General features: G+C 50.1%; 1 protein-coding gene across 3 annotated transcripts in view; it reads right to left on the reverse strand.

Annotated features, from left to right (window-relative positions):
• LOC133121782 (zinc transporter ZIP11-like) overlaps positions 1-17,500 on the reverse strand; it is a 51,517-nt gene that overhangs the window by 9,907 nt on the left and 24,110 nt on the right. For 2 of the 3 annotated variants that reach the window (XM_061231244.1, XM_061231246.1), the window contains exons 5-6: positions 16,772-16,913; positions 2,255-2,419 (exon numbers count right to left, since the gene is read on the reverse strand). In XM_061231244.1, the coding sequence (XP_061087228.1) occupies positions 2,255-2,419; positions 16,772-16,913 (307 nt within the window). The remainder of the gene's footprint in view (positions 1-2,254; positions 2,420-16,771; positions 16,914-17,500) is intronic. The other variant, XM_061231245.1, reaches the window with a different exon arrangement.

The raw sequence follows: 17,500 nt of genomic DNA on the forward strand, positions 1-17,500 counted from the left end.
TGTGTGTGTGTGTGTGTGTATATAGTGTGTGTGTGTGTGAGTGAGTGTGTGTGAGTGTGTGAGTGAGTGTATATATTGTGTGTGTGTGTGAGTGAGAGTGTCGTCTGGCTGGAGTTACAAACACAGCCACATCAGCACATGACAGCACCGTGCAGCACAGTGTGACATCAGAACCCTTTCCCACGGCCACACCCCGCGAAGCAGCACCCTAACACTGAGCATGTGCAGGCCGGCGTCCAATCAGAGTAGGAGCTCAGCGTTTAATCCTGTGGCTCCAGGAGAGGATAATCAGGCCCGTGGTGTCTGCAGCAGTTAGGGAAGTGTGTTTGCTTAAGGCGTATCTCTGCATAAGACTGGGGAAAGACCGCCGGAGATTTCAGTTGCAAATTTTTTATGAATTTGCAAAAACTTTATGGTGGTCATTATGGGTTATGGAGCGCAGATTGCTGGGTAAAATGGTCATTTCATCCATTTCATGAAATAAAGTGTGCAAAATGTGAAGGGGTCTGGTTTAAAAGCATTTCCAGGGCAGCCTGTAGCGTAGTGGTTAAGGTAAATGACTAAGATCCGCACAGCCGTCGGGCCCTTGAGCAAGGCCCTTAACCCTGCACTGCTCCAGGGGAGGATTGTCTCCTGCTTAGTCTAATCAACTGTAATGTGCTACATTGTAATGTAATGTAATGTATTGTAATGTATTGCAATGTGCTACATTGTACTGTAGTGTAATGTAGTGTAATGTAATGTACTGTAATGTAGTGTAATGTAATGTAGTGTAATGTAATGTAGTGTAATGTAATGTTGTTTGATGCTCAGCGCTGTTACTGGCTGCAGCAGTGTGGGAAGGCCAGCAGGGGGCAGTGTTCCTCCGTTATGGCGGGCTGAATTATGTTATATTATTAATGTTATGAATAAATCTGCCGTCGGGACGCTGAACTGCTCCAGCGGGCCAGGAGTCTGCTGCCTCAAAAGCAAAAAGTTGACTGATACGGATGTGGGAAAAAAAGAAAATATATATTATCTACTCTCCTTGAGAGAGAGTATATTTACACTGAATGCATGTGTATGTATAGATACAGAGTGTGGCACACAATGCACTCCCTGCTGTTCCCACGGTTCTGTTAATAGACCATCAGCCACCGAAGCCCCGCATCACAACCCCCCCCAACACTCTGCTGCCCTTCCAGAACATTCTATTACCCCTTTAACCATCAAAACACAGAAACTGAGTGATGCAACCCGGTGCAAATCGGTCCACACAAGACGCACCTCCTACAGATGAAAACACAAACACATCCCCTGACACAAGTTTAAAGAGGACCTTTTACATAAAAAATTATATCAACTGCAGCAAAACAAAAAACCAAAAAACAAATGGAGCAATGCAGGGTTAAGGGCCTTGCTCAAGGGCTGTGCGGATCTTACTGTGGCTGCACCGGGATGAGAACCACCAACCTTCCGGGTCCCAGTCACGCACCGTAGCCACCGGGCTACAGGCGATGATGGACTACGTGCTGCTCTTAAGAGCGGTCCCCCCCCTGGTCTACACGTGATTTGGTGATCGCCCTAAAGGTCCTCGGTGCACGTGGACCAGGAGTCCGATCGATCCACGCCTCTGTGTGGAGTCTGAGCAACACTAAACCCTGGAGTCTGAGCAACACTACACCCTGGAGTCTGAGCAACACTAAACCCTGGAGTCTGAGCAACACTAAACCCTGGAGTCTGAGCAACACTAAACCCTGGAGTCTGAGCAACACTAAACCCTGGAGTCTGAGCAACACTAAACCCTGGAGTCTGAGCAACACTAAACCCTGGAGTCTGAGCAACACTAAACCCTGGAGTCTGAGCAACACTAAACCCTGGAGTCTGAGCAACACTAAACCCTGGAGTCTGAGCAACACTAAACCCTGGAGTCTGAGCAACACTAAACCCTGGAGTCTGAGCAACACTAAACCCTGGAGTCTGAGCAACACTAAACCCTGGAGTCTGAGCAACACTAAACCCTGGAGTCTGAGCAACACTAAACCCTGGAGTCTGAGCAACACTAAACCCTGGAGTCTGAGCAACACTAAACCCTGGAGTCTGAGCAACGCTAAACCCTGGAGTCTGAGCAACACTAAACCCTGGAGTCTGAGCAACACTAAACCCTGGACGGGGCAGCGGGATGGAGAGAGAGAGAGAGAGAGGGAGAGGGAGAGAGGGAGAGAGAGAGGGAGAGGGAGAGAGGGAGGGAGGGAGGGAGGGGGGAGAGTCTCACCGGGGATGTTGTGGATGGTGATGGCGAGGATGAGCAGGACGATGCGTCTCCAGCTGCTCCCGGTCGGCCCCGCCCCGTCCGGGGGGCGAGCCACGCCCTGCTCCTGCACCGGGCCGGAGGGGGCTCCTCTCTTCCTCTGGTACAGCTCCCCGTTCTCAACCTTATCTGAGAATCACAGAGAGGCACCATGACCCCACCGCCACACCACAGGGCAGGGATGGGGACTCTGTGCCCAGTCTGGCAAACCAGAATCCAGACCGCCGTGCCAATTAACTCCATGCTGACTGCTGACGGGACACAGCATGTATAACCACTGATCTTTTATAAAAAATAAAATAAAAAAAACATTAAAAATGCTTTTTATAAGAAATGTATTTGTATCTTGAAGGTGAGCTCAAAAAAAGATGATAGCAGCAAGTTCCACTAAAATAATAACCTTTGAACATTACGAAGTCAAAACTGCAGCTCGTAACAAAAGGAGAAGTCAAATGGCAGTTTCCATGACAACCAGATTAAAGGCGGTTGCGTTGACTGGGTCTGTCCGTCGGAATCACTTGTTTTATGTCAAAAAAAGAAAAAGAAAAAGTTCTGGTCAGGCGCTGTCCCACTATATCAGCAGTTCACCAGATGAACTGGAGTTGGAGGGGTTCTGACCGATCACCACGGCAACCCGTCTCCATGGCGACCGCTGCCCACCTCCACTCATCGGTGAGCGCTGTGTGCGCCCACAGGTCGAGCAGACCAGCCCTGACCGCTACAGAGTCTATACCCACTGCCCTGACCGCTACAGAGTCTATACCCACTGCCCTGACCGCTACAGAGTCTATACCCACTGCCCTAACCAGCCCCTGAGTCTATACCCACTGCCCTAACCAGCCCCTGAGTCTATACCCACTGCCCTAACCAGCCCCTGAGTCTATACCCACTGCCCTAACCAGCCTGAGTCTATACCCACTGCCCTAACCAGCCTGAGTCTATACCCACTGCCCTAACCAGCCCCTGAGTCTATACCCACTGCCCTAACCAGCCCCTGAGTCTATACCCACTGCCCTAACCAGCCTGAGTCTATACCCACTGCCCTAACCAGCTCCTGAGTCTATACCCACTGCCCTGACCGCTACAGAGTCTATACCCACTGCCCTGACCGCTACAGAGTCTATACCCACTGCCCTAACCAGCCTGAGTCTATACCCACTGCCCTAACCAGCCTGAGTCTATACCCACTGCCCTAACCAGCCTGAGTCTATACCCACTGCCCTAACCAGCCCCTGAGTCTATACCCACTGCCCTAACCAGCCCCTGAGTCTATACCCACTGCCCTAACCAGCCCCTGAGTCTATACCCACTGCCCTAACCAGCCCCTGAGTCTATACCCACTGCCCTAACCAGCCTGAGTCTATACCCACTGCCCTAACCAGCCCCTGAGTCTATACCCACTGCCCTAACCAGCCTGAGTCTATACCCACTGCCCTGACCGCTACAGAGTCTATACCCACTGCCCTAACCAGCCCCTGAGTCTATACCGACTGCCCTAACCAGCCCCTGAGTCTATACCCACTGCCCTAACCAGCCCCTGAGTCTATACCCACCGCCCTAACCAGCCCCTGAGTCTATACCCACTGCCCTAACCAGCCCCTGAGTCTATACCCACTGCCCTAACCAGCCTGAGTCTATACCCACTGCCCTAACCAGCCCCTGAGTCTATACCCACTGCCCTAACCAGCCCCTGAGTCTATACCCACTGCCCTAACCAGCCCCTGAGTCTATACCCACTGCCCTAACCAGCCCCTGAGTCTATACCCACTGCCCTAACCAGCCCCTGAGTCTATACCCACCGCCCTAACCAGCCCCTGAGTCTATACCCACTGCCCTAACCAGCCCCTGAGTCTATACCCACTGCCCTAACCAGCCCCTGAGTCTATACCCACTGCCCTAACCAGCCCCTGAGTCTATACCCACTGCCCTAACCAGCCTGAGTCTATACCCACTGCCCTAACCAGCCCGAGTCTATACCCACTGCCCTAACCAGCCCCTGAGTCTATACCCACTGCCCTAACCAGCCCCTGAGTCTATACCCACTGCCCTAACCAGCCCCTGAGTCTATACCCACTGCCCTAACCAGCCCCTGAGTCTATACCGACTGCCCTAACCAGCCTGAGTCTATACCCACTGCCCTAACCAGCCCCTGAGTCTATACCCACTGCCCTAACCAGCCCCTGAGTCTATACCCACTGCCCTAACCAGCCCCTGAGTCTATACCCACTGCCCTAACCAGCCCCTGAGTCTATACCCACTGCCCTAGCCCCTGAGAGGGAGACAGGGAAGCAGCTGGATTCAGCACACAGATTCAGCACACAGATTCAGCACACAGATTCAGCACACAGATTCAGCACATCGCTCAGGGGAGGCGTTGAATGGGAAGCGGAAACCTCCAAGCGAGCAGCCTCTGCTCAAACACCACTGTGGGAAGGGCTGATTAGTAAGGCTGCGATGGTTAGGAAAGTGTTCTGTTTACAATGCAGATGTGACAAGTCATCCGGAGAAAAGAGTGCTTCGTGTGACTAGCTCTGTCCTGCATGGAGCAGCAGTTGTGCATTCATAAGGAGCACGTCTGACACTTGTTTTTGGGAGTTGCTGTGCAGCACTGAATAATTTAAACTGCCTCATGCCTTGACGTTTTCTTTTACAACTGAGAAACAGAGTAGGTAGCAGCCAACCTTCACACACACATCTAAACACAGAGACCAGGTCTCCTACAGAGACAGGGTGAGGAGTCAGTGGACTCGCACTGGACTGGTACACTGTCCGAAACCAGAGGGTCTGGGAATGACAGGGGGAGGGGAGAGAGGGAGAGAGAGGGAGGGGGAGAGGGGGCGAGAGGGAGAGAGGGGGAGAGGGGGACGGCAGGCACAGGGAAGAAAAATGAGAGGTTGCAGAGAAAAGGGTTGATAATACTGCCACAGTGCCCTTGTGATGAGAAAATATGGAGAGAGAGAGAGAGAGAGAGAGAGGGGGAGGGGGGGGGGGAGGGAGAGAGGGAGAGGGAGAGGGAGAGGGAGGGGGAGAGAAAGAGGGGGAGAGAGAGAGGCAGAGAGAGAGAGGCAGAGAGAGAGAGGGAGAGAGAGGGAGGGAGAGAGAGGGAGACAGAGGGAGAGAGAGAGGAGGAATGAGAGAGAGAAAAGGGGAGAGACTGAGGGTGAGAGAAAGAGGGACAGATGGAGATTAAAAGAGAGCTATAAAGCAACTTGAATTTAATTGATACAGAGAGATGGAGAGATTGGGAGAGAGAAAGAGAGAAAAGGGGGGGAGAAGGAGAGAGATTGAGAGAGAGAAAGAGAGAGGCTTGCTTTATATAAGTTGTGTTTTTCTTCACTGTTTATGTTTCTTTGTATGGACAAACATTCAAGGGCAGTCATCATGCGGCATGCAAGGTTAATGTTCTGACATCTCAGGGTTTCTGCTCTCTCCTCTGAAAGAGTTCAGACAGCGTAACAGAGCCTGATTCCAACATCAACTGTCCCCACAAACCAACACATTCAGCTTCAGAGTCTATGCCAACGTACAGCCTGCATATTCAGCCCAAGCATTATATTATATTATATTATAGCTATTTGGCAGATGCTCTTATCCAGAGTACATGTACAACAACGTACAACAAAGTGCAAAGTGCACACCCATAATCTAGCCTGCTGAAAGACCCGAGAGGGAAATACAGTTCCAGGGGCTAAGAATACAACTGAGATAAGGACTTGGCCCTTGTAGATTAATCTGACAATGGATTCTATCCATAAAACATTTTTTATAAAACAAAACGTGAAAGAACGATACACACCTATGTAGGAACAACAATAAACAGTTCATATAGACAAACAAAAGCAACAATAAAACCACCCTAGAGAACACAACCCAAATAATAATGAGAGACACAACTGAGAGAACAAATAAATAACAGCAGACAGTAGATAAGAAATGACAGGGAGGGAATGAGGGAATGAGGGAATGAGGGAGGGAGGGAGGAAGTGAGCAGGGCTGTACGATGCAGTGTATATTTATCATCATCAAGGTATGAGATATGAGATATGAACTTAAGAGACAAACACATTGTGAAAGTTCTGGCTGAACTACGATGAATAGTATTCATTAAAATTGATGTTCTGTTAAATTGATTGGCTGTTCACATGTGCGCTTTGTTAACGGGGATCCCGATTTCACTGTCTGGGGTCTATGTTAGCGGTGTCCCTAAAACACCCACAGCGTTACCACACATAACCACAGTGTTACCACGCATCACCCAAACACCCACAGTGTTACCACACATCACCACAGTGTTACCTCACATCACCACAGAGTTACCACACATAACCACAGTGTTACCACACATCACCCAAACACCCACAGTGTTACCACACATCACCACAGTGTTACCTCACATCACCACAGAGTTACCACACATAACCACAGTGTTACCACACATCACCTAAACACCCACAGCGTTACCACACATAACCACAGCGTTACCGCACACCACCACAGTGTTACCGCACATCACCTAAACACCCACAGCGTTACCACACATAACCACAGCGTTACCGCACATCACCACAGCGTTACCGCACACCACCACAGTGTTACCACACATCACCTAAACACCCACAGCGTTACCGCACATAACCACAGCGTTACCGCACATCACCACAGTGTTACCACACATCACCTAAACACCCACAGCGTTACCACACATAACCACAGCGTTACCGCACACCACCACAGTGTTACCACACATCACCTAAACACCCACAGCGTTACCACACATAACCACAGCGTTACCGCACACCACCACAGTGTTACCGCACATCACCTAAACACCCACAGCGTTACCGCACATAACCACAGCGTTACCGCACATCACCACAGTGTTACCGCACATCACCACAGTGTTACCGCACATCACCTAAACACCCACAGCGTTACCGCACATAACCACAGCGTTACCGCACATCACCACAGTGTTACCACACATCACCACAGTGTTACCACACATCACCTAAACACCCACAGCGTTACCACACACCACAGTGTTACCACACATCACCACAGTGTTACCACACATCACCTAAACACCCACAGCGTTACCACACACCACATATCTTCCTCATATCGCTGTAACAGGTGGGTCCTGTGTGGTCACCATGGCAACACCTCCGCCCTTATGTTGCAAGGGGTTGCTGAGCTGGCATGCGCTAAAAAATAATTACTAAATTAGCTTATATTCAGTACTATTTTAGCTTAGCTTCAGTACTAAATTAGCTTATCTTCAGTACTAACTTAATTTATCTTCAGTACTAACTTGGCTTAAGTACCAACTTAACTTCAGTGTTTAATTCCCTTATCTTCAGTGCTAAATTATCTTATTTTCGGTACTAACTTAGCTTATCATCAGTACTAACATAGTTATCATCAGTACTAGCTTAGCTTAGCTTCAGTAATAACTTCAGTGATTCATTCGCAATACTAACACAACCCAGCTCTGCTTGACTTCAGCAGTTTGTACGCCCACCTTGCGCAGAGTTTAAACAGCGATGAGAACGTCATGTTTTGCAAACACGTACATTAGTAATAACTCAAATTGGGAAGAGAGAAAACAGCCATTTGAAGTGACTGATAAAAATACAACAGCTATCCCTGTGTTTATTCATCCATATCAAACAGCTCACAGAGATCAACTCTCTGATTGGTTTTTTTATTGGGTCATTAAACAAGTGTGTGGTGATACTGCCCTCGGGGTGGTGGGGGCAGGTTAACTCACGTCACCTCCTCTCCCCCCCCCTCCCCAATTAGGACAGTTGCCAGGTAACAGCAGACACCCAGCACTGAGGCGTTGGGTACACAACTGGCCAATGAGTCACGACGTGTTACATAAAGAGGACATTAGAGAAATGTGCTGGGGTGGGGGGGGGGGGGGGAGCGTCGGGAAGGAGTGTGGGGGGGGGGGGGCGGAGCGTCGGGAAGGAGTGTGGGGGGGGGGGCGGAGCGTCGGGAAGGAGTGTGGGGGGGGGGTGGAGCGTCGGGAAGGAGTGTGTGGGGGGGGGGGGCGGAGCGTCGGGAAGGAGTGTGGGGGGGGGGGGGCGGAGCGTCGGGAAGGAGTGTGGGGGGGGGGGGAGCGTCGGGAAGGAGTGTGGGGGGGGGGGGTGGAGCGTCGGGAAGGAGTGGGGGGGGGGGGGAGCGTCGGGAAGGAGTGTGGGGGGGGGGGTGGAGCGTCGGGAAGGAGTGTGGGGGGGGGGGCGGAGCGTCGGGAAGGAGTGTGGGGGGGGGGGGGGGGTGGTCATGGAGAGCACTCTTCCAGTGCACGTTAGACGGAACCGGTCCACTGGCAGGAAGCCCAGCCGGCACGTCAGCGGGAATCTAAGGTGGTCAGAGACGATAAGGGCGCTTACCACCCCCGGAAAAAGTCAAGCGCACAGAGGAAATTACACACGGGCCTTGGAGAATGGGGCTTAAATCAGGACACAATCGCAAACACACACCTACACGTTCACACCAGCCCTGAAGCTCCACGCCCCGGAGAGCTGCTTCCACAACCCCACCCGCCCAGGCCAGTCCAGTCCTTAAACACCAACAAGCGTAACACCACCCTTTACAACATCAAACCAAGTCACACAAACCAGCGTAACACCACCCTTTACAACATCAAACCAAGTCACACAAACCAGCGTAACACCACCCTTTACAACATCAAACCAAGTCACACAAACCAGCGTAACACCACCCTTTACAACATCAAACCAAGTCACACAAACCAGCGTAACACCACCCTTTACAACATCAAACCAAGTCACACAAAGCAAAACTTACGAGCATTAAACTGCATTAATCACCACAGACTGACAGACCGACAGACCCACATTTCCCAGCAGTCCCAGTGCATCCACTCCTGAACTACATTTCCCAGCAGCCCCAGTGCATCCACTCCTGAACTACATTTCCCAGCACTCCCTGACTATTACTGTAGAGATCCTCTACCTGCACCATCCCAACCCCACTCTTTATTACTGTAGAGATCCTCTACCTGCACCATCCTAACCCAACGCTTTATTACTGTAGATATCCTCTACCTGCACCATCCTAACCCAACGCTTTATTACTGTAGAGATCCTCTACCTGCACCATCCTAACCCAACGTTTTATTACTGTAGAGATCCTCTACCTGCACCATCCTAACCCAACGCTTTATTACTGTAGAGATCCTCTACCTGCATTACATTACATTAATGGCAGACGCTCTTATCCAGAGCGACGTACAACAAAGTACATACCCATAACCAGGGGTAAGTTCGCTGAAAGACCCTAGAGGGAAGTACAATTTCAATTGCTACCCGTACAACAAAGATAAGGACCAGGGCCTATTTTTTTTGTTTGTTCTGACCTCAACGGGGAGTTTGTTCCACCACCGTGGAGCCAGTACAGACAGTAGTCGTGAGCGTGAGGTGGAGGTTCGGAGAGGGGGAGGTGCCAAGCGGCCTGTGGAGGCTGAACGAAGAGGTCTGGCAGGGGTGTAGGGTCTGATGATTTTTTGGAGGTAAGCTGGGGAAGACCCCTTAACTGCTTGGAAGGCTAGCACCAATGTTTTGAATTTGATGCGAGCCATGACAGGCAGCCAGAGGGAAGTAAACAGGCGGGTGACGTGTGAGTATTTGGGAAGGTTGAAGACCAGATGAGCTGCTGCATTCTGGATAAGTTGGAGGGGTCTGATGGCAGACGCTGGGAAGCCAGCCAAGAGGGAATTGCAGTAGTCCAGGCGGGACAGAACCATCGCTTGGACCAGGAGCTGGGTCGAGTAGGGGGTGAGAAAGGGGCGGATTCTCCGTATGTTGTATAGGAAGAACCTGCATGACCGGGTCACCGCCGCAACGTTCTCGGAAAGGGACAGTCTGCTGTCCATCACCACGCCGAGGTTCCTTGCACTGGGTGATGGCGTGAGTGTGGTATCCCCGAGGGAAATGGAGAGATCCAGGTGGGGAGAGGTATTAGCAGGGATGAATATCATTTCAGTCTTGCCTGGGTTGAGCTTTAGATAGTGGTTGTCCATCCAGCTCTGGATGTCACTCAGGCAAGCAGAGATACGGGCAGAAACCTGTGTATCAGATGGTGGGAATGAGATGAAGAGTTGGGTATCATCCACATAGCAGTGGTAGGATAGCCTATGTGCAGTGATCACAGGGCCAAGGGAACGAGTGTAAAGAGAAAAAAGAAGCGGGCCTAGGACTGAGCCCTGGGGAACTCCTGTGGCAAGGGGCCAAGGTGTCGATACCGTACCAGCCCAGGCAACCTGGAAGGAGCGGTAGGACTCAATCCAGTCCAGGGCTGTGCCACAGATGCCCGTTGCTGACAGGGCAGACAGGAGGATGGAGCGATCCACAGTGTCGAAGGCAGCAGAGAGATCTAGGAGAATGAGGACAGGGGAGAGGGAGGCTGCTCGTGCGGCATGGAGTGACTCACTGACGGAGAGGAGCGCGGTCTCTGTCGAGTGGCCCGATCTGAAGCCAGACTGATGGGGGTCAAGCAGGTTGTTGTTAGGATGGTGCAGGACGAGCTGCTTCTACTCAACTTTCTTCTTTCTTTTCTAACCCAGCGCTTTATTACTGTAGAGATCCTCTACCTGCACCATTCTAACCCAATGCTTTATTACTGTAGAGATCCTCTACCTGCACCATCCTAACCCAATGCTTTATTACTGTAGAGATCCTCTACCTGCACCATCCTAACCCAAGGCTTTATGACTGTAGAGATCCTCTACCGCAGTCCCAGTGCACCCTCTCTGTCCAGAACTACATTTCCCAGCATTGCCAGGGCACTCACTTCCCCCAGAGCCATGTGCTGTTGCAGGCAGACTGTCAACCAGAGGAGGCGCTATTTTCACGACGAAAAGCCCTGCGTTCTGGAACCCTGCGTCCCGTACACACACCACTGCTGCCATAGTTACATACCAGAACATTCTGCTTTCTCGCCTTAATTTTAAGTGTGCACTAAAAGCTGTGTCACACTGTGCTTTAATTTTGGATTATCATAATCGTTCACCGTAACCTCATTAAAAACTGCACATCATAATTAGCCATCAGCTGAATTTGTTTCAACAGATCAAAAAGACAACATGAATATTTCATAATTCTGCGCATGAATCCGCAGATTAATATATGCAAATAAAATACAGCACCACACTTAGGTATGTACATGAGGACACGCACACACAGGAACACACACACACACACGCGTACACGTACGCACACGCACACACACACACACGCACACTGAGATACTCTAACCACCCTGTCTGCCACCAACAATCATTCCACGGTCAAAGTCACTTAGATCTTACCTCCTGACCCGTATCTACATGTTTGCATGCATTGCACTGCTGCCCCACAATTGGCTGATTAGATATTCACATGATTAAGTAGGTTTAATAAAGTAAAACTGTTCCTAATAAAGTGCTCAAGGATGTGGATGCAGAATAAGTCTACTTCACTAAGTTACCAAGATGCAAGATTGCGGACGTTTCCCAACACGCCAGGCAGCAGGCAGGTTTCCGGGTGTTAAACAGCAGGCACGTTTCCGGGTGTTAAACAGCAGGCACGTTTCCGGGTGTTAAACAGCAGGCACGTTTCCGGGTGTTAAACAGCAGGCAGGTTTCCGGGTGTTAAACAGCAGGCACGTTTCCGGGTTTTAAACAGCAGGCACGTTTCCGGGTGTTAAACAGCAGGCAGGTTTCCGGGTGTTAAACAGCAGGCACGTTTCCGGGTGTTAAACAGCAGGCACGTTTCCGGGTGTTAAACAGCAGGCACGTTTCCGGGTGTTAAACAGCAGGCACGTTTCCGGGTGTTAAACAGCAGGCACGTTTCCGGGTGTTAAACAGCAGGCACGTTTCCGGGTGTTAAACAGCAGGCAGGTTTCCGGGTGTTAAACAGCAGGCAGGTTTCCGGGTGTTAAACAGCAGGCAGGTTTCCGGGTGTTAAGCAGCAGGCAGGTTTCCGGGTGTTAAACAGCAGGCAGGTTTCCGGGTGTTCAGTGGCGGGTTGGTTATGAATAGTGAGGAGGGATTTAGAGCAGAGTCGCGGACTCATTAGAGACCGCACAGCTATTGGACACGGGCGTGTGAGATTACACATGAACATTCATCCTCCACACGCACAAGAGACCAGCCGGAGAACCACTCTCTCTCACTCTCTCTCACTCTCTCTCACACTCTCTCACACTCTCTCACACTCTCTCACACTCTCTCACACTCTCTCACACTCTCTCACACTCTCTCACACACTCTCACACACTCTCACACACTCTCACACACTCTCACACACTCTCACACACTCTCACACACTCTCACACACTCTCACACTCTCACACTCTCTCACACTCTCACACACTCTCACACTCTCACACTCTCACACTCTCACACTCTCACACTCTCACACTCTCACACACCTCCCCAATGTCACCCTCTGTTTTGAGGGAGCCTGTACACAGCAATGGTACTGGACCCTTGCAGGGGGCTCCCAGAATGTCAGAGTAGCCAGCCGGCAGAGAGAAGCCGGCTATCATTTTTCAACCTTAAACACACTATTAATACACTATTACTATTACTATTAAATACACTCTCTTAGACACTAACACTTCGTCTAAAAATGGGGGGGCAAACAGAGGCGTGACGTCGGCCATTTTGTGGACACATGTGGAACGGCAGGTTTCGTGGGCCTCTGAAAACGGCAGGTTTCGTGGGTTTCTCTGAAAACGGCGTACTTCTGCTTGGGGCTCTGGCCTGGCTTCGCCCTTTTAGCCCTCCTGTTACTCTGTGAAGCGTCCTCACGTCTTCTGTAAAAAGAGCTACACAAACAAAACTGAGAACTGACAGTGGCTGGGCAGGTCATAGAGCAGCATATGAGAGAGAGAGAGAGAGAGAGAGGGAGAGAGAGAGAGATAGAGAGAGAGAGAGAGAGAGAGGGAGAGAGAGAGATAGAGAGAGAGAGAGAGAGAGGGAGAGGGAGAGGGAGGGAGAGAGAGAGAGACAGAGAGGGAGAGAGAGAGAGAGAGAGATAGAGAGAGGGAGAGAGAGAGAGGGAGAGAGAGAGAGAGGGAGAGAGAGAGAGAGGGAGAGAGAGAGAGAGAGAGAGAGAGAGATGCCTCAGTCATATAACCCCCCCTCACACGCTCACACGCTCACACGCTCACACGCTCTAGGACCCCAACACTGCTTACACTGATGGCTGAGAAAGGCATCACACAGACCAGCTAAATTAGCAGGAGGTGAGACAGGGAAACCGGGCTGAATTAGCAGGAGGTGAGACAGGGAAACCGGGCTGAATTAGCAGGAGGTGAGACAGGGAAACCGGGCTGAATTAGCAGGAGCTGAGACAGGGAAACCGGGCTGAATTAGCAGGCGTAATCACACAGAGGTGAGACAGGGAGACTGTAACTGACGTTCCATTTGCCCGATTAACGTTTTCTCAATGTCCACGTCTTTATTTATTTTTCTTGCCACTTTTCCTAGGCTCTCTGGGTGGGCTGAGCTAGGAGTAGAGACAGAAAAATAAGAGACAGGACCCACCAGGTGTGTGAGAATCAGGTGTGTGAGTATCAGGTGTGTGAGTATCAGGTGTGTGAGTATCAGGTGTGTGAGTATCAGGTGTGTGAGTATCAGGTGTGTGAGTATCAGGTGTGTGAGTATCAGGTGAGTATCAGGTGTGTGAGTATCAGGTGAGTATCAGGTGTGTGAGTATCAGGTGTGTGAGTATCAGGTGTGTGAGTAGCAGGGGTGTGAGTATCAGGTGTGTGAGTATCAGGTGTGTGAGTATCAGGTGTGTGAGTAGCAGGTGTGTGAGTAGCAGGTGTGTGAGTATCAGGTGTGTGAGTATCAGGTGTGTGAGTATCTGGTTCCAGAGAGCAGACCACACTCACTGAATGAGAAACGTGGGCTTCTCCAAGCGGTCAGATACACGGAGCACAAACACACGAGTGTAAGAGGTTCATCATCGGAAACACATCGCCATGACACCAGGACAGGACAGAGGGGAGGAAACATTATCTGCTGAGGAAGGACCCAGGAAACCAGTTATCCAATCACCAACTCCACCCAAAGACCAGCAATCCAATCACCAACTCCACCCCAAGACCAGCTATCCAATCACCAACACCACCCAAAGACCAGCTATCCAATCACCACCACCACCCAAAGACCAGCTATCCAATCACCACCACCACCCAAAGCACAAGGACAAAGCTGACCAATCACAGGTCCAGAAGAACGATTAAGGTGTTATGTCTGTAACAGGCAGGTAGTTGAGATGCTTATACTATGGAATTCATTTATTTATTTACTAAGCTAAATACGCATTTCCGCTTACTGAACATCCAGAAACATCTGATTAATTTAATAAGTGTACTTTATCTATAAATTATTATTAAAAATGAACACAGTATGCAATGTATTTCCAATCTACTACTAAGTAGTGAAAACATTCAACTGAAACTTCATTTGAAAAATTGCCAGCAACTGTTTCAACCCTACATTTTATATGCAGGTCTCATTCATTAGTCTATGTTATTGGATATTATACTGTAATAAGACTTTATTAATGATGCTGAAGTCATTAAGTTCATCAGCTGAGGGATGGGTATCAGCACTGCAGAGCAGGGGGAAATGAAGGCTGGGATGTCTGTGGAAACATTCTAAAGCACAATTTAATGAACGAAGTCCAATCTTCCCAGAACGCACCGTGTTCCTCCCAGAATGCACCTGGAGGTCTCACTCTTCCCAGAATGCACCCGGAGGTATCAGTCTTCCCAGAACGCACCTGGAGGTATCAGTCTACACACAAGCCATTTCAGTCCAGCCCTGCATGCGGCCGGTCTGCTAACAGCCCTCATTAAAGCCCTGCTGGGTCATGTCACACTTCACCTCCGTCCTCTCTGCTCTGCCACTCCTCCTCTCTCACTCCGCCTCTCTCACTCCATCCTCTCTGCTCTGCCACTCCCTCCTCTCTCACTCCGTCCTCTCTGCTCTGCCACTCCTCCTCTCTCACTCCGCCTCTCTCACTCCATCCTCTCTGCTCTGCCACTCCCTCCTCTCTCACTCCCTCCTCTCTCACTCCCTCCTCTCTCACTCATCCTCTCTCACTCCATCCTCTCACTCCATCCTCTCTCACTCCATCCTCTCTCACTCCATCCTCTCACTCCTCCATCCTCTCACTCCATCCTCTCTCACTCCATCCTCTCTCACTCCCTCCTCTCACTCATCCTCTCTCCCTCCTCTCCTCTCACTCCCTCCTCTCACTCCATCCTCTCACTCCTCCATCCTCTCACTCCTCCATCCTCCATCCTCTCACTCCTCCATCCTCTCACTCCATCCTCTCTCACTCCATCCTCTCTCACTCCATCCTCTCTCACTCCGCCTCTCTCACTCCGCCTCTCTCACTCCGCCTCTCTCACTCCTCCATCCTCTCTCACTCCATCCTCTCTCACTCCATCCTCTCTCACTCCATCCTCTCTCACTCCTCCATCCTCTCTCACTCATCCTCTCTCACTCATCCTCTCTCACTCATCCTCTCTCACTCATCCTCTCTCACTCATCCTCTCTCACTCCTCCATCCTCTCTCACTCCATCCTCTCTCACTCCGCCTCTCTCACTCCGCCTCTCTCACTCATCCTCTCTCACTCCTCCATCCTCTCTCACTCCATCCTCTCTCACTCCATCCTCTCTCACTCCATCCTCTCTCACTCCCTCCTCTCTCACTCCCTCCTCTCACTCATCCTCTCTCACTCCATCCTCTCACTCCTCCTCTCTTTAACATCTCTCCTCCTCTGAGGCTGGCCATCATTCTGATCATCCCGCTTCTCTCCCTAATCTACTCTGGAGTCTCACACTGGATACAACTCTGGATGGATCATGTAATAAAGGAGCGGTATACTACTATTATTATTATTATTATTATTATTATTATGATTATTATTATTATTATTATTATTATTATTATTATTATTATGATTATTGGAGGAGAAAGGTCAAAGCCAGGCAGAAACCCCACATCAGGCAGCAGAGATCGAAGTGAAAGCGTGAATACAGAGGGATGAAGAGAGCCATCAATGAAAGAGTGTCACCTCTCCTTCCCGTGTAAAAAGTAAAGGATGCGTGGCACAGACGTGTGACCGGAGTGTTGTGAACGCTGATGTCACAGAGTTCTAGAACACTGGCTTTTTTATCTTCTTTTTTTTCATTCCAAAAGACATATATGCCCTCAAAAAGATTGAAAAGCACAGACATATTATTGCAACTTTCTGCTCTTGTCAAGTTTAACAGAGCAAGATAGACAGACATTACTGAAGGACAAAATGCAATCTACAATGTCTGACGAAATTAATTTGGCAAATAAGCGGGTCACCCTGGCTTGCCTTAGCTGTGCCCTAATATGGGCGGGGTGAGGAGGGCGGGGTTAGTGGAGGGGGGGTGTGGTTATATGACAGGAGGCTTGCCTGGGCGGGGTCCTGCTCTACCTATCCTGATGGACAGCTCCTGGACCTCTGCGTGCAGCGGGGGCGTGTCCTCCTCCTTCTCCTTCTGGGACTTGTAGTCCACAGGCAGGGCCAGGGCCTTGTGGGGGTCAGCGCCCACACCCTGCGCAACAGAGCAGAGCGGAAGACCACATACGTTACACAGCATAGCATAGCATGGTATGGCATAGCATAGCATAACACAGTGTAGCATAGCATGACATTACACAACTTAACATAGCATGACCTAGCATAGCACTACACAGCATAACACAGTGTAGCATAGCATGACATTACACAACATAACATAGCATGACCTAGCATAGCACTACACAGCATAACACAGTGTAGCATAGCATGACATTACACAACATAACATAGCATGACCTAGCATAGCACTACACATCATAACAGTGTAGCACAGCATGACATTACACAACATAACATAGCATGACCTAGCATAGCACTACACAGCATAACACAGTGTAGCATAGCATGACATTACACAACATAACATAGCATGACCTAGCATAGCACTACTCAGCATAACAAATGGTAGCATAACATGCCATAATACAGCAACAAAGTGTAGCATAGCATGACACAGTACAGCCCCCATTCTAGCCTTCAGCATCCCCCCTCAGCACTGCACACTCACACACTCACACACTCACACACTCACACACTCACACACTCACACACTCACACACA

Source organism: Conger conger, chromosome 2 (assembly GCF_963514075.1).
Source record: "Conger conger chromosome 2, fConCon1.1, whole genome shotgun sequence".
Lineage (NCBI taxonomy): Eukaryota > Metazoa > Chordata > Actinopteri > Anguilliformes > Congridae > Conger > Conger conger.